This window comes from Delphinapterus leucas, chromosome X, assembly GCF_059928025.1.
Source record: "Delphinapterus leucas isolate spDelLeu-1000000601 "Yukka" chromosome X, BTC_Dleu_Yukka2, whole genome shotgun sequence".
NCBI classification, from domain to species: domain Eukaryota; kingdom Metazoa; phylum Chordata; class Mammalia; order Artiodactyla; family Monodontidae; genus Delphinapterus; species Delphinapterus leucas.
In genome coordinates this window covers 96,296,540-96,321,960 of record NC_143150.1, presented here as the reverse complement: position 1 = coordinate 96,321,960, position 25,421 = coordinate 96,296,540, and the positions used below count along the sequence as shown (strand labels likewise).

The window sequence follows — 25,421 nt, the reverse complement described above, 5'->3', positions numbered from 1 at the left end:
TTTGTGCCCCGGTCCGGGAGGATCCCACATGCCGTGGAGCGGCTGGGCCCGTGAGCCATGGCTGCTGAGCCTGTGCTCCGCAACGGGAGAGGCCACAACAGTGAGAGGCCCACGTACCACAAAAAAAAAAAAAAAAAGTAATCTTTTTTCTTTACAGGCTTAAAAATTTGGTCTGGTACCTTTTATACATTAGTATTTTTATTCTGTTATTGATATTCCTTAATTTTTCTTTTCTAAAAAGAGTTTGATGATCAGGGTGAATGGGGAGCAGGGTCTGCCCAGGAGCATGTATGTGAAGTACTTTACTGAGTTTCTAGATAGGACTGCAGTTTATCACTCACCTCTACAAGTTATGCTGAATGCAGATGCAGATACACAAGTTGGATTAATCTAGAATGGGGGTTTGCAGAGGGATATGTGGCACTCCACTACACAAGAAAAAGAGGAAGCCCACATTGTTGGCAATGCAAAGAACTTTTTGTGTAAGTCACACGGATTCTACAGTGTACTGAATATATACAGAAGGGAGGTCATCCTGAGGGAGTGATGATGAGTGAGGAGCAAATGATTGGATTTGGTTATGTATGCAGCATTAAAGTAAAATATTTATCTTTTTTCAGGTCAACCAAGTTACTCATGATCAAGCAGTGGTGCTACAAAGTGCCCTTCAGAGCATTCCTAATCCGTCATCTGAATGCATGCTTAGAAATGTGTCAATTCGTCTTGCTCAGCAAATATCTGATGAGGTTAGTATTAAATTTGTAAGGCTGGAATTCTGGAAGGTTCGTTTCTTTCACTTTTGACCCTCTCATTATGTAGAAATAACCCTTATCACATTTTGCGGCTTAATTTTCCTAGGCCCACTCACTTTAATCACTGACTCAGTCTAGATAAAGTTCCCTTAACATGAATTTTACCTAATGATAATATTAGTGCTTTCTGGTTTTAATCACCTTTATGTACAATGAACAGCATCCTTTTAAAGCATATAATTAAGTGAAATTTGACAAATACATATTTGTGTCACACGTCCACCATAGTCGAGACACAGAATGTCTCCATCACTCTTTCCATATGCCCCTTTGAAGTCTCTTCCTCTTCCCTGTCTACCCCTGGCCTCAGATAACCCCTGATCTTTTGTTACTATATAGTAGTTTTCATTTTCTAGAATTTTACACAAGTGGAATCATGCAGTGTGTGTTCTTTTATGTCTGGCTTCTTTCACTCAGAATAATGACTTTGAGAATTATCTGTGTGGTGTGGACCATTAGTCCATTCCTTTTTATTGCTGAGTAATATCCCATTATGAATATTCCACATTGTGTTTATCCATATACTTGGAAAAGGACATTCTCTTTCTTAGCTATGAATAAAGCTGCTGTGAACATTCTGTACAAGTGTTTGTGTGGACCTAAGTTTTTATTTCTCTTGGGTAAAAAACTAGGAGTGGAATGGTTTGATCACCTCTGTAGTCTTTTTAAGGTTCTTCTGAAAGTAGTGTAGAGCCAGATAATAACTTGGAGAACATACTTTGTGGTATTGCTGTTAAACGAAATAATGGGACAAAGGCAACTTGGGAACCTAAAGACAGTGGTACTACTTCACAGCCATTCCTGTTTCCTTTACAGGGAGAAACATTTTTGCTTTTCTAGTGATTATTCCACTCTGATACTGTGTCAACTGTTTTGATTACTCATTATCTTGCAGGCTTCAAGATATATGCCTGATATTTGTGTAATTAGAGCTATACAAAAAATTATCTGGGCATCAGGATGTGGGGCATTACAGCTAGTATTTAGCCCAAATGAAGAAATCACTAAAATTTATGAGAAGGTAAGAATTATCGCAGAAATATATTACCTTTAAGAAAATGTTTAATTGTGCATGAGGCTGAATTATTATGTCTGCCATCTTAATATAAAACTGTCTTTTTCTACTTCTCACTAAAGTCAGGTATAATTATTTCATACTGAATTTGTTTTCTCCTATTCTCTTTATTCTTTTTTCATCTTTTTGTCCTATGTATTTTGGTTTAGGTAACTGTCAGTTGTGATATCATGGCATTTAAGTATTTTTGACTCTCTTAAAGCATTCAAGAGTGTCAGCCAATTAGGTATCATCCTTGATCTTCCATTAGATTAATCAAGTTATTTACAGAAGAGAGACTGTGTTTGACTCTCTGATTTTCTGTTATATATACCTGCCCCTGATAGCCACTGCTGCATATTTAGAAGGGGAAATTAAGTTATAGGAGCTTCCCTTTTATGGCCAACATAACTGTGATTTGCCTGGGATATATGTTGATGTCCTATACTGTTGGTTATTCACTCAGCTAATATTTGAACGCCTGTTCTTTTTCAGGCATGTACTATAAATATTACTTATTGATAACTTCAGTTTAGAATTTATTAGCTACCTACCCAAGCATATTTTAGGTCGTAAAACCTTCAGACCTTTCCTGAACAGTTGTCTGAGACAATTGCTTTTGAATAAAATGGCACTATAGGTAAGCTACATAATGGGACTAGTCAGAAGTTGGGTACTCTGACTGCAGTGCCAGAGTGGTTCTTGAGGAAGGAATGATTGTTGGTGCAGAAGTACACAACTTAGAAGGTCTCTAAGAGCTTGGGGGACAAAGAAGCAGGTAATATGCTCAGTGTGCTCCTTCAGCCATCCTTGGGACGCAGCAAAAGAATAGAATTAGACTTTTATCATCTGTTTATACTCATTTCCATGCTATTTCAAAGGGGCCTCAAGAGTTGTAGGTAAAGAAGCTGAGGCCAAGTGGTTTAAGTGACTAGGTAAGTTTTAAGCACTAACTTGAAGTTTGTATGAGATTTTTCTTAAATATATGTCTAGGTAATTTGTCCTTGACTATAATTTTGCAGACCAATGCAGGCAATGAACCAGATTTGGAAGATGAACAGGTTTGCTGTGAAGCATTGGAGGTGATGACGTTATGTTTTGCCTTGATTCCGACAGCCTTAGATGCTCTTAGTAAAGAAAAGGCTTGGCAGACATTCATTATTGATTTACTGTTGCACTGTCACAGCAAGTAAGTGTCTTTTTTAATTGTAAGAAATTTGATCTTATTTTTTTAAGCAGAAATGAATGAATTTATGTTGGCAGAATTTATCCCAGGAATCAAATATTTATTGTCTCTATAGCACACTAATGTTTAGGAAATTTTTATTGAACTGTGTTTTGCCTAGACCTGAATTTGTTTGGTTTTACTGTCTACAAAATGTGAACATTAATTCTCGAAGTAAAATTAATTTTTCTGTAATTCCAGAATTTAGTTTCACCTAAGAGGTGTGTGTTTTAGCCCATTTTAAAAATCTGGCTTACAAGATTTAAATTAAATAGGACATTTAGCTTCCTTTCTTAGATACCTAGGGCCAAGTGTTTTTTTAGCGAAGTTGTTAAGTCAATGTGGAATTCACAAGGCATGGTTATGGTAAGAACTTTTGCATTTTACACTGAGAATAAAGACCAATTATAAAGTCCTAGTTTTTCATTTTTAGAGCATTTATTCAATGACATTAATTTTGTTTTGGGCTTCTTTTTGTGCAAGTCAATCAAATTTGTAGAAAATTTAGGTTTTCCATCCTGTCAGTCTAAATCTTGACCTTCATAAGGTAACTTTTTAAACTTGAGCTCTAATCAGTATCACTGTTATATGTAATTAATCTGTCTCGTGTACATTTTGCAAAAAGACACAGGAAATGTTCGCTTTGTTTATTCTTTCACATTCCATTCAACAATGACAAATCACTGATGAAAAGTTAGTGTAAAGTCAGAATAAGCACTTTGCTGACATGAAGCCTAGTGATAAAGTTTTTTTCTTTTTTGTTTGTTTGTTTGTTTAAGTGTACGTGGTGTGATGGAGTAGTAGGTTCAACTCACTCCAGGGCATGCTGTAAAGTAATTTAGTGGTCTCCAGTGGGAATCTCTATTATTTTAGAAGTTCCTTGGTAATTTCCTTGAAGACGTCTAGTTCAGCCTATGTTCTTTGGTGGGATCCCCCCCGCCCAAATAAGCTTGAGCTTGCTATCTCTTTGAGAAAACTTTATCATCGTTGGACAACTCTGTATGTTAAGAAAGATAAATAGGTTGAATAAGTCTGGAGGAGAGGAAAGATGATTAGCCATGAGTTTTGATGAAGTCAGACCTGGAGGTACAAATTTCTTAATCTATGCTCATTTTTTTAAATTTTAAACTAAATTAGGAACTTATGTCACTTTCTTTGCTACTAAATATCAAGGAACTTTGTTTAATAAGTTTTCTGCCTTTTACTTTTATGAAAATCCCCATTATAGGAAGTTAGAACCATTTGACTCCTCTTCTTCCTGAAACTTGTGCACGATGAACTTGTGCACGGTAAAAAGTACCGTACACAGCACTTCTTCTCATGCCTCTGTTATCTTGTCTTTGACAACAAGGGGGGTCTTCTAAGGTTAAGATCTTTTTTGAGCTTTAGGTATCTGACTTTCTTCCCTAGTACTGACTCTCACCCTGCCCTGCAGTTTTAGTTATATATGTATGTATTTATTTTTGGCTGCTTTGGTTCTTCGTTGCACGAGCAGGCTTCTCATCACGGTGGTTTCTCTTGTTGTGGAGCACGGGCTCTAGGCACGCGGGCTTCAGTAGTTGGGGCGCACGGGCTTAGTTGCTCCGCGGCCTGTGGGATCTTCCCGGACCAGGGCTCGAACCCGGGATCTTCCCGGACCAGAGCTCGAACCCGTGTCCCCTGCATTGGTAGGTGGATTCTTAACCACTGCACCACCAGGGAAGCCCTGCCCTGCAGTTTTAAATCATCATATTATAAATATCAGAGTACCGGGCTTCGATACTTGCAGAGTATATCTTGCAAAATATGATCGTGTTGTTTTCCTGCTTAAAATCTTTCCATGTCTTCCCATCGTCTTTGAATTAAGTGTAAACATTTAAATTTGGTTTATAAGCACTCCACAATTTGGCTCTTGCTTCTACGCACTCGAAAATTTCAACTTCAGGGCCACATTTTCCAGCAAGTTTTCTTTATCCCCTAGAGGTCTCCCAGACCTCTGTTCCTATTAGAAGAGGTCTGCTTCCACATAACAACACTGATATTTTGTTGTAATTGCTCGTAATTGGATTTGAATTCCTTTAAGTGGATTTGTTTTGTTTTTTTTTTAAGCCTCCTCCAGCACCTGTTGCTTTATACTCTGCCTGTTTAACTCCTTTATGTTACCTTGATGATCCATGGAGGCATTTGAGTTTGCCACTCCTGGCATAGTGCTTTCAAGGCACAGCTGAGTATTCTGGTAGAAGAAGAGAAAGGGATAATGCAGAAAAGGAGATTAGTAGGCGTCGGTTTACAGAAGGCCTTTGATGCTGAGATCCAAGTAGTGTTAGATTTTAATATTGTAGGCAGTCTCACTGATGAATAATTTATCAAGTACCCAGTATGCACCAGGCAGTGTTCTAGCTACTGGGAATATAGCAGTGAAAAAAAACAGACAAAATGTCAGCCTTCTTGGAGTCTGTATTAAAGGGGATGGGGAGTGGGAAGAGAAGACATATGGGAAAATATATAGTATGTTAATAAATGCTATCAAGAGAAATAAATCAGGAATGGGGATGAGTGGGGAGGCAGGGTCATTGGAGTTCAGTTTTATGTAGGATAGTCAGAAGACTTCCCTGAAGTCTCTGGGGCTCTGAAAGAATGAGGTAGTGATCCATGCAGTTAATGGGGGAAGTGTGTTGGGTGGGGGGTTTTTGTTTTTCATTTTAAATTGTATTTTTTATTTTGTTCAGCTTTATTGAGATATAATCAGCATATAACTGTGTAACTTTAAGGTGTACAAAGTGTTGATTTGATAGTCATATCTTGCAGTATGATTACCACCATAGCCTAAGGTTGGCTAACACCTCCATCATATTTTATTTCATTTTTTATATGAGAAATACATTTTGGTCATCTGAATGACCAAATATATTTTTTTTAATTTTTATTTTTTAATTGAGGTATATATAGCTGCTTTACAGTGTTTCAGGTGTACAGCACAGTGATTCAGTTATACATATTTCTTTTTTCAGATTCTTTTCAATCATAGATTATTATGAAATACTGTATTTCCTGTATTATATAGTAGGTCCTTGTTGTTCATCTATTTTATATGTAGTAGTCTGTTAATCCCAAATTCCAACTTTATCCCCCCCCCCGCCCCACCCCCCACCCCGGGGGAAGTGTGTTTTAAGCAGAAGAAACAACAGATGCAAATGTCCCAAGGCAGGAACATGCCTGACATGGAAAGAACAACATGGAGAGTGTGGCTAGAACAGCAGAGGTGGGGGAGTTGTAGGAGGTGAGGCCAGAGAGGCAATAAGCAGCCTGTAAGGATTTTATAGATCATTGTAAAGACCTTAACTTTTACCCTAAGTGAGATGGGAATCCATTGGGGTGTTTTTGGTTTTTTTTGGTTTTTTTTTTTTTTTTTGGTTTTTTTGCCGCGGCATGCGGGATCTTAGTTCCTTGACTAGGGATCAAACCTGTGTCCCCTGCATTGGGAGCACGGAGTCTTAACTACTCGACCACCAGGGAAGTTCCCCATTGGAGGGTTTTGAGCGGAAGAATGATATGCTCTGAGTTAACATTTTAAGTTTATTCTGGTTGCTTTGCAGGAAAGGCACTTAGACTATTTCATTAATCCAAATAAAAGATGAGAGAGTCTGGAAGTATGGCAATAGTAGAAGTGGTGAGAAATGATCAGATTTTGAGTATGTTGTGAAGATACAGGCAACAGGATTTTTCAGTAGATGTGTTTCTTTTGAAGCATTACCGAAGTCTGCGTGTGTGAGGGAGGGTTCATCAGGAACTGACAAGCATCAACTCTTTATAGACCCTCACTCTATTTGGACCGCATACCTTTTTAAAAAATAAACTAGGGCAGTATGAATGACATACCTCTGAAAATCTGGTAAAAGTTATGGACCTTCTCCCCAGCAAAACCAAGTACTCCTGATGTCAGTTTACTTGAATTCCACCAAACTTAACCCACAAAGCTTCTAAAGGTCCCTGTGGTTTATAGGACCATGTACAGGTTTCAGAAACCTAAAACATATCCAGGAGGGAGGCTAGTACACAGAATGTATACTGTCAAGTTCTTACATTGAACTAAAAATTTGTTTCTAAGCTGTCTATCAGCTAGCACATTGCCAGAAACAGTTATTCACCGAATGTAGTTTGTACGATAGACAAATGCTTCGTTAGCAGATACTTTTTGAGCATCTTCCATATGTCAGATGTTGTTCTAGGTTCCAGGAACTCATGCTTCAACAAAGCAAAGCCCTGCCCTGAAAGAGCTTACTTTCTAATGGAGACAGACCTCCATTTTGTAAACAAACAGTATTTATACATCTGGTAACTGGTTCTTAGCACCTGTTATGTGCCAGGCATCATTTTTCATTCTGGAGGCACAGTAGTAAACTAGATGATGTCTTTGCCCTCTTGGAGCATTTATTCTGGTGAGATCTGTATAGTATACATATTTTTTAAGAGACCCATGATGCTCAGGTAAAATTCCCAGTACTGTGACCAGAGACAAGTTTTTCCCATGGGTAATCATAGAATATTGTATAATACGGTGGTTCTCAATCTTTAGCACATGTTAGAATCACCTGAAGGCTTTATTAAAACGCAGGTTGCTGGGGCCTGAGAAATTGCATTTTTAACAAGTTCTCAGATGCTGCTGATCTGGGTAACATGCTTTGGGAATCACTAGTATAATATCAGGGACATCTGTAGCAACATCCTTATTGTGTAATTGTAACAGAATTTCTACAGAGTTGTTCACTCCAGAGCACAATGGAATAATTCTATGGAATGCCCAAAAGATGCTTAAGGCTTACTGTACAACTCTTGTACCTAGAGGAACATTTCCAGCCTGTTCCAAGAAAGGGGTGTTAGAAGGTATCCCTTGAACTCTTCAGTGACAATTTGAGGTTTTAGTTCTTGACACACAGCCTAAGTTCATCTGTTAAACGTTGCTGCTTAAAGGGGTGTTACGTATTCTTCTATTTTTACTTTTAATTTACTTACCCCTTAACCCCCCACCCCCACCCCGAGAGACAGCGTTGGAATCTTTTTTTTTCTTTTTCTTCATGAAGATAATATATTAAATGTGAAACATTTTTATTTCAGAACTGTTCGCCAGGTGGCACAGGAGCAGTTCTTTTTAATGTGCACCAGATGTTGCATGGGACACAGGCCTTTACTCTTCTTCATTACTCTGCTCTTCACCGTTTTGGGGGTGAGACATTTTTTAATATACTTATCATTGTGATTCATTCTTGTACATGGAACAGTCAAGAATTCATGGTTTTAGCTTGTATTAAAGTTGGAGCAGTCTATATTTATTTTAAAAATATTAGTAATTTCCCATCCTATGTTAGTCCTTTACTCTAGTTAATTCTGGGTTTTTAAAAAGTAGATTCTGAACATGGACATGTAAATTCATATTATTCTACTTTATTGTTTCAGAGCACAGCCAGAGAGAGAGCTAAACATTCAGGCGACTACTTTACTCTTTTAAGGCACCTTCTTAATTATGCTTACAATAGTAATATTAATATACCCAATGCTGAAGTTCTTCTCAATAATGAAATTGATTGGCTTAAAAGAATTAGGGTAAGTTGTATTTAATACTGTGTTTATCATCAATAAATAAGATATTTTATTAATAGTTCATAGTTTTGAGCATTTTGGTTAAATGAAAAACAACAAAGAGTAATAAAAAGGACCAAAGAATATACTCTGTGTTGGTGGATATTACTAACTCATGATTCCCAGAATGAATGCGTAAGTAGTTTTGTCAAATGCCTTGCTTTAAGACTTGAGACACTGATATTCAGCTTCTTCCATTTTCAAATGGGCCCATTTTGCAAATTTTCATTTTAAAAAGTATTCTTGAATTGTTTTCATCAAAAAATGAGTCTGATAGACTAGCACTTAATTTAACTTTTGATCTTAACACCTGATACTTTTTACTTAGAGTTGTATGAGAATTTATTTCTGAAGAGATTGGTATCTTTTAGCCTTCAGATTAGCATTTCTTCTACTAGTTTGTAAAGCCTACTTCTAGAAAGTTCTGAAGAGAAAAAATCTCTTAGAATGGAAAGGTTTGAAGGAATTGCCTCTGTCTAGCTCACTCTTGTTCTCACATCTCACCACCCTTTTGTAAGTTAGGCATTTGATATTTTTCTTTTGCAGGATGATGTTAAAAGAACAGGTGAAACGGGTGTTGAAGAGACAATCTTGGAAGGCCACCTTGGAGTAACAAAAGAGTTACTGGCCTTTCAAACCCCTGAGAAAAAATATCATATAGGTTGTGAAAAAGGAGGTGCTAATCTCATTAAGGTAAGTTCTGTCGGCTTGGTCCTAAGCTATGTATCATTAACATTCTACACGTTCATTAGCAAATCTGTCTGGTTAATTTATGGTATCATGTCTTGGGTGTGTTTTCTTGATCATTTCTCTTTTCTACTTTTAAAGAATATAGAGGTAACAGTAACTTTTAAAATACCGTTTCTAAATTTTGTACATGAATAAAATTTCAGTACTGTGTGAAGTAAGTAAGCACTATTTAATTTTTCTGTTTAGAAAGTCTGAACTTTTTACTTCATCAGACTATTCAGAATGAGACAGACTTCTATTAATTATGTAAGACTGCATATTTACCATGTTTCTTTGATGAGTTTTTTCACATAACGTGGTAACTCAAGGAAACAAAAAGTATCATTTTAGGAGATTTCATTTTTATTCAAGATGAGCTTTGGTATACATGTGATTAGAAGAGTAAATTTACTTAATGTGAATTTTTGTTAAGTGCTATAGTCAACTCATTCTTGATGAGTTTTTAACCTGAGAAATTAGGTTTGTTTGTTAATTGTAGTAAATAGTGTTTTGAAGTGGGATCTTTTTATTAGAAAATCTAAGTTTTCTGAAATGTAATGAAATCTTGAATTCTGACAATTAATTTAACATTATTTCCTTCCGAGACATTTCTTTCTTTAAAAAAAAATACACACACATACGCATATAAAACTTTACATGTATTTTTATATAAATATCTATCATTGCTAATACATAATCCGTTTTTCACCTTTGTAGGAATTAATTGATGATTTCATCTTCCCTGCATCCAATGTTTACCTACGGTATATGAGAAATGGAGAACTGCCAGCTGAACAGGCTATTCCAGTCTGTAGTTCACCAGCTACCATTAATGCAGGCTTTGAGTTACTTGTAGCATTAGCTGTTGGCTGTGTGAGGAACCTCAAACAGATAGTAGATTCTTTGACTGAAATGTACTACATTGGCACAGCAATAACTAGTAAGTATTTTAAAATACAAAGTTCTGATGACAGTTCTCTAATGTGTTCAAATTCTGTTTTCCTTTTTTTTTTTTTTGCGGTACCGGTACACGGGCCTCTCACTGTTGTGGCCTCTCCCGTTGCGGAGCACAGGCTCTGGACGCGCAGGCTCAGCGGCCATGGCTCACGGGCCCAGCCGCTCCGCGGCATGTGGGATCTTCCCGGACCAGGGCACGAACCTGTGTCCCCTGCATTGGCAGGTGGCCTCTCAACCACTGCGCCACCAGGGAAGCCCTGTTTTCCTTCTAGTAAACATCTTCAATTCATGTTTTGCTTTCAGCAACTAGTATAACGTTTAAGACCATTACAAGCAATGAGTCTTAATGTAGAAAAGTTTTCAGATGTTTGTTAAATGTCTTCCTGTAAGTGGTACAAGTATTGAGCAACAAAATAAATTTCATTTCAGTCAAATCTGGACTGAAATCCAAACTCCAGAATAATAAACAGTCAAAATAAATTTCAGAGTTCAAACTTAAAAATTCAAATTACATGCATTGGAAAACCTTTCAGGCCCCCACTTTAGAAGCTCTTTAATGTTATTTTCATATGAGTTCTAAGAAAATCTGGTTTTAAAGAGAAGAATGTGAGAAGATAACATTTTAGTGCCCTTGGTCCTCAGCTAATGCTCACATGAAGCCCATGAGACTGTAGATCTTACTGATATAGAACTGAAGCTCAAAAGGGATGAGGGCAATATGAAATGACTGAGACAGCAGAAATAAGAAAGCAGACCACAGTGGAGGCTCTTCTGTTTTAGGAGAAAACCATTTATCTACAAAGCTTAAGAATATAATTGATTATGGTAAGTTTTTAAGAACATGTCAAATTATTTTTTGATATGTTATATTTTAGAATATAAGGACTTTTTAATAACATTTTAGGAGATTCTGATTAAAGTTCTTAAAACGTTAGACAGTTATTCTATCAAGTTTGTATATAGTAGGGTGGGGGTTTTTGTTTGTTTTTAAACAAATCCACAGTTTTATTTATTTAATTTTCATAAGTTTAAACCCTCAAGGGGTACAGCAGCACACAGATTCTGTGGCTAGTGGCCTCAGCAGGAAGGTTGCTTTGGAATTTGACACGAACCAAGCCACTGTTTCCATGAGCACAAGTTACCTTTCCCCAGATTCTTCTGGTTTTGTTCAGTTTGCCACCAGGAGTCACTGTTGTTCTTTGCTTTGTACACATGAGCATATCTCTTGCCCAAGTAGAATTCAGTTTCATCTTGGGCGTAAACACCTTCAGTTTTAAGAAGAGGAACCCTCTGGTTTCACAGGACCCTGCTTATAGCCAGCAAAAATAGAGCCTTGGACCACAGCCTTCCAGACCTATTTGCTGTTTTAGAAGTCCTGTTCCCAGTGCTCCTCCACAGGCTCCAAGACGGCAGAAAGAGAAAGGCCACTTGTTTTTAAGTAGTACATTTGTGTGGTAAAAATTTCAACTACCAGAGAAGGATGTATTCTAAAACATTTTTCCTGCCCATTCCATTCCCCTGGTCCCCTTCAATAGCTGTAACCGTTATCTTCAGTTCATGTCTATCCTCCCAGAATCTCTGAGTATGCAAAATCCACATACAAAATCTTTTTTTGTTTGTTTAGTTTTTTAACCACAGATTGGTGTGGAGTGCACAGTGTTCTTCACTTTGTTTTCCCCTTAATATATCTGTGATCATTTCCTATCAACACATAAATATTTATCTAAATCCGTTTATTAGCTATATACCTTTCAGTTCAATATACTATATAATTTATTTAATTGGTCTTATACATGATGATGTTTACATTGTTTCCAGGTTTATACTAGGTAGAGGGAGATAGGCAGTGATTTACAGTTCTCACAGAACTCAAATCCACTATCTCGTTTGCTCCTCAAAATAACATGGTGATTATAGGCAAAGCACGTCTTACTACATTTATTAAGAAGGAAACAGAGGCTTGCCTGAAGATGAAAGAGTTGGTAAGCATCAGAACCTGGATGTGAACCCAGGTGATATCATAGGATTATTTAAAACTTAGTAAGCTATCATATGTTGATATATTTGTATAACATTTCATGCCAGAAGGAGTTTGAAGGCACTTGAAAAAAACATAAAAGTAGAAGAAGTTAAAGTTCATAATGACTAAATTATAATAAAGTTAAAAGTAAAGTTAACATGTAGAAATTAGCCTTGTATCATCTTGTGAGACTGCCATAGAAGCAACATCAGATAAAGCATGGGTTCATAGATGGTGGGGTAAGAATCTATATAGTGGTATGTGTTGCTGTGTATCTTCAATTTGTTGAGGGTGAAATGCATACCTAGAGCACTATTTCAGGTGGCTATAGGAGTAGTGGAATTGTTGGTAATGTTAATTTATCAGCTTAATAAAGTCTAAAGTGGGCAAAATGTTTTTATTTGTGCTGCAAGAATCTTTTGTCTTCTCTCAGCTTGTGAAGCACTTACTGAGTGGGAATATCTGCCACCTGTTGGACCCCGCCCACCAAAAGGATTTGTGGGGCTGAAAAACGCTGGGGCTACTTGTTATATGAATTCTGTGATTCAGCAACTCTACATGATTCCATCCATTAGGAATGGTATTCTCGCAATTGAAGGCACAGGTAGCGATGTAGATGATGATATGTCTGGGGATGAGAAGCAGGACAACGAGGTAAATTTTATTTAGCACTTTTGTTTTCTGTGTTTGAAGTTCTGATACGAGATACTGTTGTTCTCTCTTAGAAAGCGTTAGACTTTCACTGGACCTGTTGGCAAATATTTGAAAATAAAGCTAGAATCTCCTGGCACAGACTGCTACCTCGACATAGTGCTCACTACCTAACAGACTTGCAACTACAGTTAATGTTTATGATAGTTTATACGTTTTAACGCAACAGTTAATGTACTCACTTTTGGGGGGTTGGTATAATTTAGAGTTTGTATAATGATAAGAATCTTCATTTTTAGTAATAGTCTAAATTATACTTTTACTTTTCTATTTGATATTTTAATTGTGTATCTCCATTTATTTATGCCAAGATATGTGCTATGCCAGTTTCATTGTCTGTGTTTACTTTTAGATTACTTTTGCATTTCTCCCAGATCATAACTATTTTTGCTTAGGAAACAAACTTCTACTTGTGACAAAATGTAGACTCCTACCAAGTATCCAATGCAGAATAAAGCTGTGAAAAAATTAGGTTGTAGTGGTGGATCAGAGTTGACATAACTATGGCATCGTTCTTTAAAGAAGAGACTGTGGCCAGACTTAAGCTGTGGTCATGTTTGTGTCCACGCTGTATTTCTTTGTTTTTATTTGACCTTTTCCTACTCATGGTGTTGTGTTGGTGAGAGCTGAAGAGAGAAGCCACAGCATGCTCTGATTGTAGTAAATGTCTTAAATGGTTCTTTTCTCATTCCCTCTCTTCAGTCACCGAACTATTTGCTCTGAGGTAGTTTATCACTTACAGGGAGGGCTTCTGAAACATACACTAGACCCCAACTCTTCCCTAGGTCTGCTGAACCGCATCATCCAGGGTTTGGGGTCTGAGCATTTTTACTTTTTTAAGAAGTTTCATAGGCATTGCTCACACCATATACCTAGTTAAGAACCACTGCTCTGGGTGAAAATTGGAGTTCAGATTCTAGTTCTGTGATTCATCACATCTCTAGGTTGTTGAGTTAAGCACAGTAGAGATAGCTAATTGTACCAGCAGACAAAGTATGATACAGTTCAAATAAGGTATCTCAACTTTGCTCTCATGGTACCCTCTGCTCTGTGTTGTGTCAGCACCCCATTGCACTGTGGGGTGTTTTGGTTTTGGTTTTTTGCCTGTGTGCTTTTTTCCTTCCCTAGACTAAGTTTCTCGTGGGCAGGGACTGGACATTGTCTATTTCTACATCCACGTCCCACACAGAGTTCTGCAGCCACCATTCTCTTTCCATCTCTATAAATTTGACTATTCTAGGTACCTCATATAAGTGGAATCATACCGTATTTGTTTTTTTGTGACTGGCTTGTTTGACTTAACGTAACGACCATTTCATAGCATGTGTCAGAATTTCCTTTCTTTTAAAGGCTGAATAACATTCCTTTGAATGTATATACCACATTTTGTTTATCCATTTATTCATCAGTGGACATTTGGGTCGCTTCCACCTTTTTGTGGGCGGTGGTGCACACGGCGTGGCCTGCGGGATCTTAGTTCCCGACCAGAGATCGAACCCGCTTCCCTTGCATTGGGAGCATGGAGTCTTAACCACTGGACCGCCAAGGAAGTCCCTGATTCCACCTTTTGGTGGAATTCAAAATTGTGAATAATGCTGCTCTGAACATGGGTGTACAAATATCTCTTCAGGACCTTTCTTGCAGTTCTTTCGGGTGTTTTACCCAGAAGTGGAATTGCTGGATCATTTTATAGTTTTATTTTTAATTTTTTTTAGGAACTGTTTTCTACAGTGGCTGCACCATTTTACATTTCCCACCAACAGTGTGCAAGGGTTCCAATTTCTTTGCACAGAACTTTTTCATTTTCATGAGGTCCAGTATGTCTCTGTTCTTTCGTTGCCTGTGCATTTGGTGTCATATCCGATAAATCATTGTCAAATCCAGTGTCGTGAAGTTTTTGCTCTCTGTTTTAGGAGTTTCATAGTTTTAGCTCTTACATTCAAATCTTTGCTCTGTATTGAGTAAATTTTTGCGTATAGTGTTAGGGAAAAGTCCAACCTTATTCCTTTGCATATGGATATCTAGTTTTTCCAACTAATCTTAATATGTATATTGTATTGAATGTTTACAAGTCTGAGCACTCTATATACATTGTCTCATATAATTCTCACAACAGCTACATGAAGAATATGTTAACCTATTTACACATGAGGCACTTAATTGCTCAAAGTTACTTAGCTTATAAGCAGCAAAGCCTGCATTTGTATCCAGTTCAGTCTAAGTTAATCACTACTGTATTTTGCTATATTACCTACCTCTACGATACTTAGTGAGGGTTATTCCTTTATGACAACTCTTATGTGAAAGGGGTGGGGATATAAACACTGATACTGTAAACTAAAATTTATAAATTGAAAGTTAAGTGCTTTGGAAATAAATAGAAGTACAGGTGATTTGTTCACTAATCGTATAGCATTTGTCTCAACATATTTTTACTATACTTTGAAGTTAGGTTAGCTCATTAATGATAACTTTTGGTTTCTAGAGCAATGTTGATCCCAGAGATGATGTATTTGGATACCCTCAACAGTTTGAAGAGAAACCAGCATTAAGTAAAACAGAAGATAGGAAAGAGTACAATATTGGTGTTCTAAGACACCTTCAAGTCATCTTTGGTCATCTAGCTGCTTCTCGACTACAGTACTATGTGCCCAGAGGATTTTGGAAACAGTTCAGGTAAACTATGGATGAATAGTAATTGGGATACTGCTTAAACCTTTATGACTATCTCATGACACTAACATTAAACTTCTAAAACCTATACTGGAAGGCACTTTTATGTTTAGTATTTAAGGAGTAGTAATAATCAAACTTTACTTCGTAGTTAGGTTTGTTTTCTCATTGTCCCCAAAGGAGGTAGAAAGTGTCATAGTAAGAGGCAGCATTCTTTAGTCTCTTCAGATGTTAATAATTTTTTATTTTGAAAGCTTCTAATATTTACATAAGTAGGGAGAAGAGTATGAACTCTTATGTATTCATCACTCAACTTCAACAGTTGTCAACTCATGGCCAGTCTTATTTAATCTACACTGCCATCTACTTTTTAGATTGTTTTGAAGCAGATACATAATTTCATCCATAAATGTGTCCGTGTGTATCTCCAACGTCTTTTTTTAACATGACCATGATACTATTACGTCTTATAAAAATTCCTTAATATCCTTGTCAATGTCTGATTTTACCCAATTACCTCATAACTTTTTTACTATAAATTTTTTGAAATCATGATCCAAGTGAAGTCCATATGCTGCAGATGTTGACATGACTCTTTAGTCTCTTCTAATCTTTTTTCACCCTTGTAGTTATTTGTTGGGGAGAAAAAAAAAGGCAGTTAGCTCTGTAAATTTTCCCATCTGGATTTTATTGATGGGATCCTTGTGGTGTTTTCTGTTTTCCTCAGTCCCCTGTATGTCATATAAATAGGTAGTGAGAGCCAGAGGCTTGATCAAATTCAGGTGTGATTTTTCTTTTTTTTTGGAGCAGATAGACAAGGCTTGCTTCATAGGTGATAACGATGACCTCAGTGAGAAGTACATAATGTCTGTCTGTCTCTGTCTTATAACAGCCATTGATCATCATTGCCTAAATGCAGCATTTCATGAGGATTACAAAATGGCAACATTCTAATTTTATCATTCTTTCATTTTTTAGCTAGAGGAGATCTATAAAGGAAAACTTCCCCATAGCAACTCTTTGGCTATTCTAATGTACAATTTTATAGGAAAGGTGCGATAAATACGTTGGGTTTTGTTGTTGTTAATTTTTAAAAAATCTTCGATTATGTCTTGATCTTATTTCTCTGGCTTCATTTATTTCATTTGTTTTTATCATCGCCTATCATGTCGTGCACTGTGCTAAAATACTGTAGCACAACCACATATCTGTACTGTGTATGAGAATGCTATAATCCTTCATAGCATTGGGTTTTTTAAATACTACTTTTTTTTTTTTTTTTTTTCTGTTTTTTGGCCGCACTGCACGCTTGTGGGATCTTAGTTCCCCAACCAGGGATTGAACCTGAGCCCTTTGCAGTGAAAGCACAGAGTCCTAACCACTGGACCACCAGGAGATTCCCGTAAATAATACTCCTTAGAATCCCTTCAAGGTGTCTCCCAGACAGCTGAGAGCAGGGGAAGCAAAGGGTCACCTGACACTGCCGCTCTTGTCCACCTTCCCTGCTTCGATCAGAGCAGCTCCCCTCTTGCCTACAAGGATACTACTTAGATTTCTTTTGAAACCACTGCTTTATAATACAATGACTCACCGTATAAATTCCTCTAACTAGGCCCCCTACTTAATCCATACTTATTGGCTTGCATGCACCACCCTCCTTCCCAGCTCTACTTTTGCTCTTTTGGTCCCATCACCTCTCAGCACCTCTCAGCACCTCTCATCTTCCTCTCTGACTATTCCCGTTCTCATTCTTTCTCTAGCTTGTCTCGTCTCTGCCATAAGGCTTTTAGCATTTCTGTTCTTCCTCTTCCAGATTACTCTCAAGCTTTTTGAGCTTTTGTCTTAAAATTTGTCATTCAGTTATAGTTATTGCTTATCTTATAATGCCCTTGCATTTTTGACTTCTCAATTAATTACTCCCTATGCTAGTGGAGCTCGCAGTTTGTCTAGACTAGCACTTTTGGATTATCCACACTTTAGACACATAATATACTCTATACATAGTATACCCTAGATATACATGTGGGTTACTTAACCACATTTCCCACCCCCGATTTTTTATATTGAAGAATTTCAAACCAACAGAAAAGGTAAAGTAGTATAGTAATCACCTTTATGATATATACTCTTTACCCAGATTTACCAATTGTTAACATTTTGCCATATTTGCTTATATGTATACTTGGGTTTTGGTTTTTGTTTGTTTTTTCTAAACGAGTTGATAGTTGCAAATATGACACTTTAACTCCCCTACATGCTTCAAAATGTATCCTCTAAGAATAAGGACATTTTCCTATGTAATGTTTAATACAATTATCACATGCATGAAATTTAACATTTAGTAACACCTGATATTCAGCAATATGTATTTCCATTTCCCCAAAATATTCTTTCTTTTTTTTTTTTCCAATTCCAGACTGGTATCCTAGAAGGAATCACAAGAATTTGGTTGTTACCTCTTTAGCCTTCTCTAAAATAATCTCCCTAACTTGTCATGACCTTTATGGTACTTCCTTGATTTGTATGATTATTTCCCCATGATTAGATTCAGGTTAAACTTTTTGGCAAGAAAACTACATAGGTGATGTTATTATATGCTTCTCATTGCATTCAGAGGCACATGGTATCAGTTTATCTGATTATTGGTGATGTTAGCTTTGATGCCTTGGTGTCTTAACAAATCTCTCCATTGTAAAATAGCTTTTAACAAGTGATATATTTGATTTCTAACTCACTATATGCAAATTTAACAGCTGAAATATAATTAGGGTGAGATTATTTGCTACATAGTAAAAGTGTTACAAAGGAATTTATTAAAAGACAGTTCCCCTTGCATACTTAAAATAAATGTGTCATATCTGTTGCTTGAATGAATTCACTTATATTCTCAATGTATATTACGCTATAAATACAAAATTAGATGTCATAGTTTCCAGCAGTGCCTAGGTTTTATTAGTATCACTTCTCATTTTATCATTCACATAATTGATATTTTCTTTTCTCAGGATTGATTTACCTAATTTAAATCCTCAGATTATTCAAAAGAGATGAACTGTAAAACAAGTCAAACCTTTCTCTTTTCGGTTGGAAAAGTCAATTTAATTAAGAGTAAATATTATCTTTGCACTGTATCTGTAACCCAAAATTTAAGCAAAATGAAAGAAATGAAGTAGTAATTACCTGCGTAAGAGTGAGATCAGCCACCCAATTTTAACAGCGTCTTCAGTTGGATTCAAAATGCATGCTTATACTATATTACCTACAGAAACCATCCTTCCTGGAGCTATACTGTCCATCCAGCCACACCAGTAGTTTCATGGTATTTTTTCCCCACTGAAGTACCACTTTTACTATGAATCTCACTTTCTTCCCCACAGCAATTGATACATAAATGGCATTTGTTTTTTTCTACTTCCTGTAGTTGAAGAATAAAATCTCAGTTTTTGTAGTGTCATTTGTGGTTGTATTGCTTTTTTCCTGAAAAATATATTGTATATATTGTTTTGGGAGTGTCGCACATTACATATTTTACTCCATTCATTTCTTAGGCTTTGGGGTGAGCCTGTTAATCTTCGTGAACAACATGATGCTTTAGAATTTTTTAATTCATTGGTGGATAGTTTAGATGAAGCTTTGAAAGCCTTAGGACACCCAGCTATGCTAAGTAAAGTTTTAGGAGGTTCCTTTGCTGATCAGAAGATTTGCCAAGGCTGCCCACATAGGTAAGTGCTAATTTCATACTTAAAGTGTATGTTGTACTGTTTATTTTTACTATTAGTTATGTACAAAAGTGAAGTACGCTACCGATTACTAAATACCTGAGGCTGGATGAATTACATATTGCGCTATACCTTACTACTGTGGGGGGGTTTTGTTTGTTTTCTCATTTTATTACAATGAAGTTTAAGAGTACAGAAAAGTCTCATGAACTTTATGGGTCTGTTTGTCTTTGTCAAATAATATTTGGTTCCTTTAACTCCACCTAAGCTCTTACTATTTCATACTCTTACGTGTTCTTATGTATGATCATGCCTAAGAAAATAAAATGGCATTTTGCATAGCTACAGGTATTACTTATGAACTTGCCCTTTATCTTAGAATTAAAATAGTTACAATATTGTAAATATGTTAAGTTTAGAAGATAACAGGCATGGAGCACCATTTCCTATACAAATGAAATACTGACTTTGAAAATAGCATTGATTACTGTCATTGTCTTTAAGGTATGTTTCCCACACAAAATCTTTATAGCAAAAGTTGACTAAACAAATTGGGTTTTGGTTTTTTTTGGTTTTTGGTTTTCTTAAAGGGGAAGTTGATTAAGGGCTCTTATTGAAAATAGTTAAATAACTATTAAAGTTCATTACTGATAGATACACGTTTATGCCTATTGTATGGAAGTTTTACTTTGGAACTTCTCTTGTATGTTGTCAATTAATGTTGGTTTGAAATCCCTTCTCACCAGACAATCACAGTAGGATAGTATGTTCTGCAAGTCTAAACAGCATTATATACAGTCATAGGTTGTGTGTGTATGTGCTTTATTTTTGAACACAGGGAAAATGATTGAGGGAGTGCTAATACTATATGTAAATGCTAAACTACTCATTCTGGATAAGGCCATAAAATTGTTTGCATAGACTGGGCAACTTTTTTTTTTTAATGTCTTCATTGGAGTATAATTGCTTTACAATGGTGTGTTAGTTTCTGCTGTATAACAAAGTAAATCAGCTATACGTATACATATATCCCCATATCCCCTCCCTCTTGCGTCTCCCTCCCATCCTCCCTATCCCACCCCCCTAGGTGGTCACAAAGCACCGAGCTGATCTCCCTGTGCTATGCGGCTGCTTCCCACTAGCTGTCTATTTTACGTTTGGTAGTGTATATATGTCCATGCCACTCTCGCTTCGTCCCAGCTTACCCTTCCCCCTCCCCGTGTCCTCAAGTCCATTCTGTATGCTGGAAGGTTACATAAAGGGTCCTGAGACAATCTGTTTTAGGGTGTTTATTTATCAAGAGCAGGGGTTAACAAACTATGGACCATAGGTCAAATCCAGCCCTGCATCTGTTTTTGTAAAGTTTTATTGGAACATACCCACTCCTTTACTTACTGTCTGACCGCTTTCACTATAACAACAGAGTTGAGTAGTTGCCGTAGGGACCTCATGGCCCCAAAAAGCCTGTAATATTTACTCTCTGGCCTTTTACAGAAAAACTTTGCTGACTTCTCAGCTTCAAATGTCGTAGTTTTTAACTGGAGTCATAAAATCTAATTTCTCTTTTCTCTTCTATGGGCTGTTCCCCAGTTATAGTAACAGTTTGCTTAATACTTCATATTCCATTCATGTCACTTATAAATGCCTTTATTTGTGTACCTTTTTCCCCTAACTAAATTGAAAAGCCCTAAATATGAGGGACTGTCTTAAACATTGACTATCCCACAGGGCTTTAAACATGGTAGGCACTCAGTGTATTTGTTGAGTGAATGAATTTAATGGTTGAGAATGAATTCCTCACATCCCATGTTCTAAATGCATGAATATGTCTCACCAGAAATCTGAAAATTCCTTTGGTAGAAAATTGCCACAAGGTGGGATTGTGGCTCCTATTCAGATTGCTTATCCCGTATTCATTTGTGTGTTTAAACTTGTGCTTTAGTAAGGTTTCCATTACAGAAGAGGAGAAACATTTAAAAATTCAGCTCATTAATAGGTCTAAACAGATGATGGTGGAAGCAGCATGGTAAGACTATAAAGAGATTGAGCTGTGAAACCAGACAGACCTAGCTTGAAAACACCATTTCACCTAGTAATCTTGACCAAATTCACATTCTGAATCCCACTTCCCTCATTTCTGACGTGGAGATGGTGATAGAGAAATATTTGTCATGAAGACAAAGCACCTGTTATATGTAGTGTGTAAACAACCTAATGTATGCCCAGCAGAGGATAAGTGACCCATAAATGGTAACTCATTTATTGGTAACATTTTATGACTTAATGGGTTTTGTGTTATGTTATAAAAATTGCAAAAGTAGTTTTCATTGAGTCCATAACTAAATAAGATGTTTAGAAAACTAAGGAATAAATTCTCTGATCATTTCTTAAATAATATCTTTAGATACGAGTGTGAAGAATCTTTTACGACTTTGAATGTAGACATTAGAAATCACCAAAATCTTCTTGATTCTTTGGAACAGTATGTCAAAGGAGATTTATTAGAAGGTGCAAATGCTTATCATTGTGAAAAATGCAATAAAAAGGTATGAATTGCCCAGTTTTGTTTAAAATAATTATGATTACATTTAATGGGTTTGGAAGAATGGTTGTTTTTGTTTGTTCTCAAAATTCACCCTCTTTATTCCCTACCCTGCTTTGTTATAGTGGTAACAGAGAGGTAGTTAAGATAACTGACTTAAAGGTCTGTCAGGTAAAGATGATTGAGAGAAAGGTTTGTCAGGTAAAGGCAATTGAGAGAAAATAGTGCCAGAAGGGCTAGGGAAAACAGGTAAAGATAAGAGTGAATCACTTTAGAGGTCATAGTAGCTTAATATCAGTCTCTTGTCTGAGTTACACAGGCACTTTTCATCCATATTCAACCAACCTGCTCTTGAACTCCTCGAAGCTACAGAGCTCATAGAGGAAAACACTTCTCCTCTCATGTCCAGAGTTGCTACCCAAGACCAAGAAGTTTGCTGAAGCCAAACCGTTAATTACTTTAGCCACAAAAGATTTCTTCTACCACCTGTGTTTTTTAAACCACTTGGATCAGGTTTTTAGACTCACTTGATTGGTTTTTGCCTGTGGGCATTTAACAGTTCTTTAGGAGAGACAATTTACGCATACATATGGTAAATAATGTGTATCTTTCTGGGCTCCCAAGCCCTCTCACCTGTAAGTCACCTGTATTGTTTTGACGTTACATACCACTTAGAGAGGTGTTAAAATCTAGAGGTTGAGATCATGAGCTGTAAAGCCATACTCCCTGCCGCTCACAGCTCTAAGACTTGAGGCAAGTTATCTCTTACTACTCCTAATTCTCATCCTTAAGTTTCAGGGTTGGGAGCGTTGGGAGGATTAAACATGTTACTACTTGGACAGCACTTAGCATCATATAACTTGGTACCTAATTGCCCAATAAATATTAGCTGCTACTATTATATTTCTGTAGTTTGCTCACAGCAAACTTCATTAAAATAACAGTAAATATCAAACAAGTAATAATGGTTAGATAGCACTTCCAATATAGAAATCAGACAGCGAATAATGTCTATATCACTAATTTTTGCAAGTTGTAGCAAAAGGCATCAGCTACTTCGTATTAGTTTTAGTGAACATTTTAAAAATATCAACTGACAGAAATGCTCTGATTATGTTCATTATCATGTATTTGTTTATACTTAAAATTTCAGATTAATCCTGAGAATTTAATAGTAGTTTTAAATTTTGTGGGTTTTTTGCAGTGGATTATAAGAGAACATCTAGTAATTTGCTCTGTTCATTTTAGGTTGATACTGTAAAGCGCTTGCTTATTAAAAAATTACCTCCTGTTCTTGCTATCCAACTAAAACGATTCGACTATGACTGGGAAAGAGAATGTGCAATCAAGTTTAATGATTATTTTGAATTTCCTCGCGAACTGGACATGGAACCTTACACAGTTGCCGGTGTTGCAAAGCTGGAAGGAGATAACGTAAACCCAGAGAGTCAGTTGATACAACAGAATGAGCAGTCTGACAGTGAGCCAGCAGGAAGCACGAAATACAGACTTGTGGGGGTGCTTGTACACAGTGGTCAGGCGAGCGGGGGACATTACTACTCTTACATCATTCAAAGGAACGGAGGAGATGGCGAGAGAAATCGCTGGTATAAATTTGATGATGGAGATGTAACTGAATGTAAAATGGATGACGATGAAGAAATGAAAAACCAGTGTTTTGGTGGAGAGTACATGGGAGAAGTATTTGATCACATGATGAAGCGCATGTCATACAGGCGCCAGAAAAGGTGGTGGAATGCTTATATACTTTTTTATGAACGATTGGACACAATAGACCAAGGCGATGAGTTGATAAGGTATATATCAGAGCTTGCTATCACCACAAGACCACATCAGATCATTATGCCATCAGCCATTGAGAGAAGTGTGCGGAAACAGAATGTCCAGTTCATGCATAACCGAATGCAGTACAGTATGGAATATTTTCAGTTTATGAAAAAACTGCTTACGTGTAATGGTGTTTACTTAAATCCTCCTCCAGGTAAGTATCAAGAATTTAGCTTCTTAGTAAGAAAGCATACCTCTTCTTTTACTTGCAGGGTTTCTTAGCAGGCATCAACATGTTTGTTTTCTTTCTTTTTGGTTGTTCTAAAGTCATGTTTCAGATGACTGTTACCTTTGAGTGGTATATATTGTCTTGCCATTTAGAGACAGAGGAGCTTTTGTTTGCTACAACAGTTTGGTTTTTTTACTCAAGCATTAGTTGAAGGGTGCTTTACTGAACTACTAAGAATTATTTCATAAGTAGCCCAGGGGTTTTAACATAGTACTTGGAAAATTGTTGATAATGCAGATTTGTTTTTTGAAAATGAAAATGGAGTTTGAGCACAGAAATTTGTTTGACTATTTTTTAATCTACATTTTATTTTTAGGGCAAGATCACCTGTTGCCTGAAGCAGAAGAAATCACTATGATTAGTATTCAACTTGCCGCTAGGTTCCTCTTTACCACAGGATTTCACACCAAGAAAGTAGTCCGTGGCTCTGCCAGTGATTGGTATCATTGCTTTGAACTTTCATTCCTATTATTACTGGCATTTAGTTTGGTTCTTTAATATACTGCTTTATTTTTTCCAAGACATGATAATCTCATTTCAGATTTGGAATGCAGAATTTTAAAAATCTTGGTAGCGATAGTGAGAGAAATCATATTTAAATAATTACTGAGTGGTGGGATGAATTGGGAGATTGGGATTGACATATATACATTAATATGTATAAAATAGATAACTAATAAGAACCTGTATAAAAAATAAATTTAAAAACTAATTACTGAGATTAAATACCACCTTTTATTATTCAGAAGTTGGCTTCTGCTTCTGTTACCTTGTATCATATCTTTGACATCTCTGTACAAAACATTACAGGATGATACTTAAAAGTCTAAGCTATCTAATCACAAAAGTATTAACATTTTAGCTTCCCTAGATTAAATTCAGCCATAGATTAAAAAGGTAGAAACTTAAAATGAGTTTAAGTTTCTAATTGTATAAATTTAGAGGCCATTATAATACCTCGATTTAACAGTATTTACTTACTATTCTAGTAGTAAGATGTTAAGGGAATGGGGATTATTGTTTTGTCATTGAACCTAGGAAGAGTTTGGTCATGGATTTGTAGAGGACTGTATAAGTTTTCATCTATTTATTTTGTCACTCTGTGAGAATAGACCAAGTCATAGTATTTATCTTTTTAATATTAGTACTAGAAGCTACCATTGCTGGTTCTCTCCCTCCAGTAGTAAAAGAAGTTCTTTGATTTTTTTTTTTTTTGGTTTGGTTCCTAGAGACCCATCCCTATACTATAGGAAACATGTTACTGAATCGATATTCATAGATTTTTG

At 36.5% G+C, this 25,421-nt stretch overlaps 1 protein-coding gene and 1 pseudogene across 9 annotated transcripts in view; one reads left to right on the top strand and one right to left on the bottom strand.

The window, feature by feature from the left end:
• The window catches only part of USP9X (ubiquitin specific peptidase 9 X-linked), a 122,718-nt gene that overhangs the window by 85,521 nt on the left and 11,776 nt on the right, over nucleotides 1-25,421 (top strand). For all 9 annotated transcript variants that reach the window (XR_016391381.1, XM_089904612.1, XM_089904611.1 and 6 more), the window contains 13 exons: nucleotides 621-746; nucleotides 1,708-1,833; nucleotides 2,889-3,055; nucleotides 8,186-8,294; nucleotides 8,525-8,671; nucleotides 9,254-9,400; nucleotides 10,154-10,376; nucleotides 12,847-13,067; nucleotides 15,610-15,800; nucleotides 19,346-19,519; nucleotides 21,921-22,062; nucleotides 23,307-24,060; nucleotides 24,452-24,575. Coding sequence is in view for 8 of the 9 variants with exons in the window: in XM_089904612.1 (XP_089760738.1) it covers nucleotides 621-746; nucleotides 1,708-1,833; nucleotides 2,889-3,055; nucleotides 8,186-8,294; nucleotides 8,525-8,671; nucleotides 9,254-9,400; nucleotides 10,154-10,376; nucleotides 12,847-13,067; nucleotides 15,610-15,800; nucleotides 19,346-19,519; nucleotides 21,921-22,062; nucleotides 23,307-24,060; nucleotides 24,452-24,575 (2,651 nt within the window). In the remaining variant the exon portion in view is untranslated. The remainder of the gene's footprint in view (nucleotides 1-620; nucleotides 747-1,707; nucleotides 1,834-2,888; nucleotides 3,056-8,185; nucleotides 8,295-8,524; nucleotides 8,672-9,253; nucleotides 9,401-10,153; nucleotides 10,377-12,846; nucleotides 13,068-15,609; nucleotides 15,801-19,345; nucleotides 19,520-21,920; nucleotides 22,063-23,306; nucleotides 24,061-24,451; nucleotides 24,576-25,421) is intronic.
• LOC115804063 (large ribosomal subunit protein eL33 pseudogene) lies at nucleotides 11,154-12,383 on the bottom strand (annotated as a pseudogene).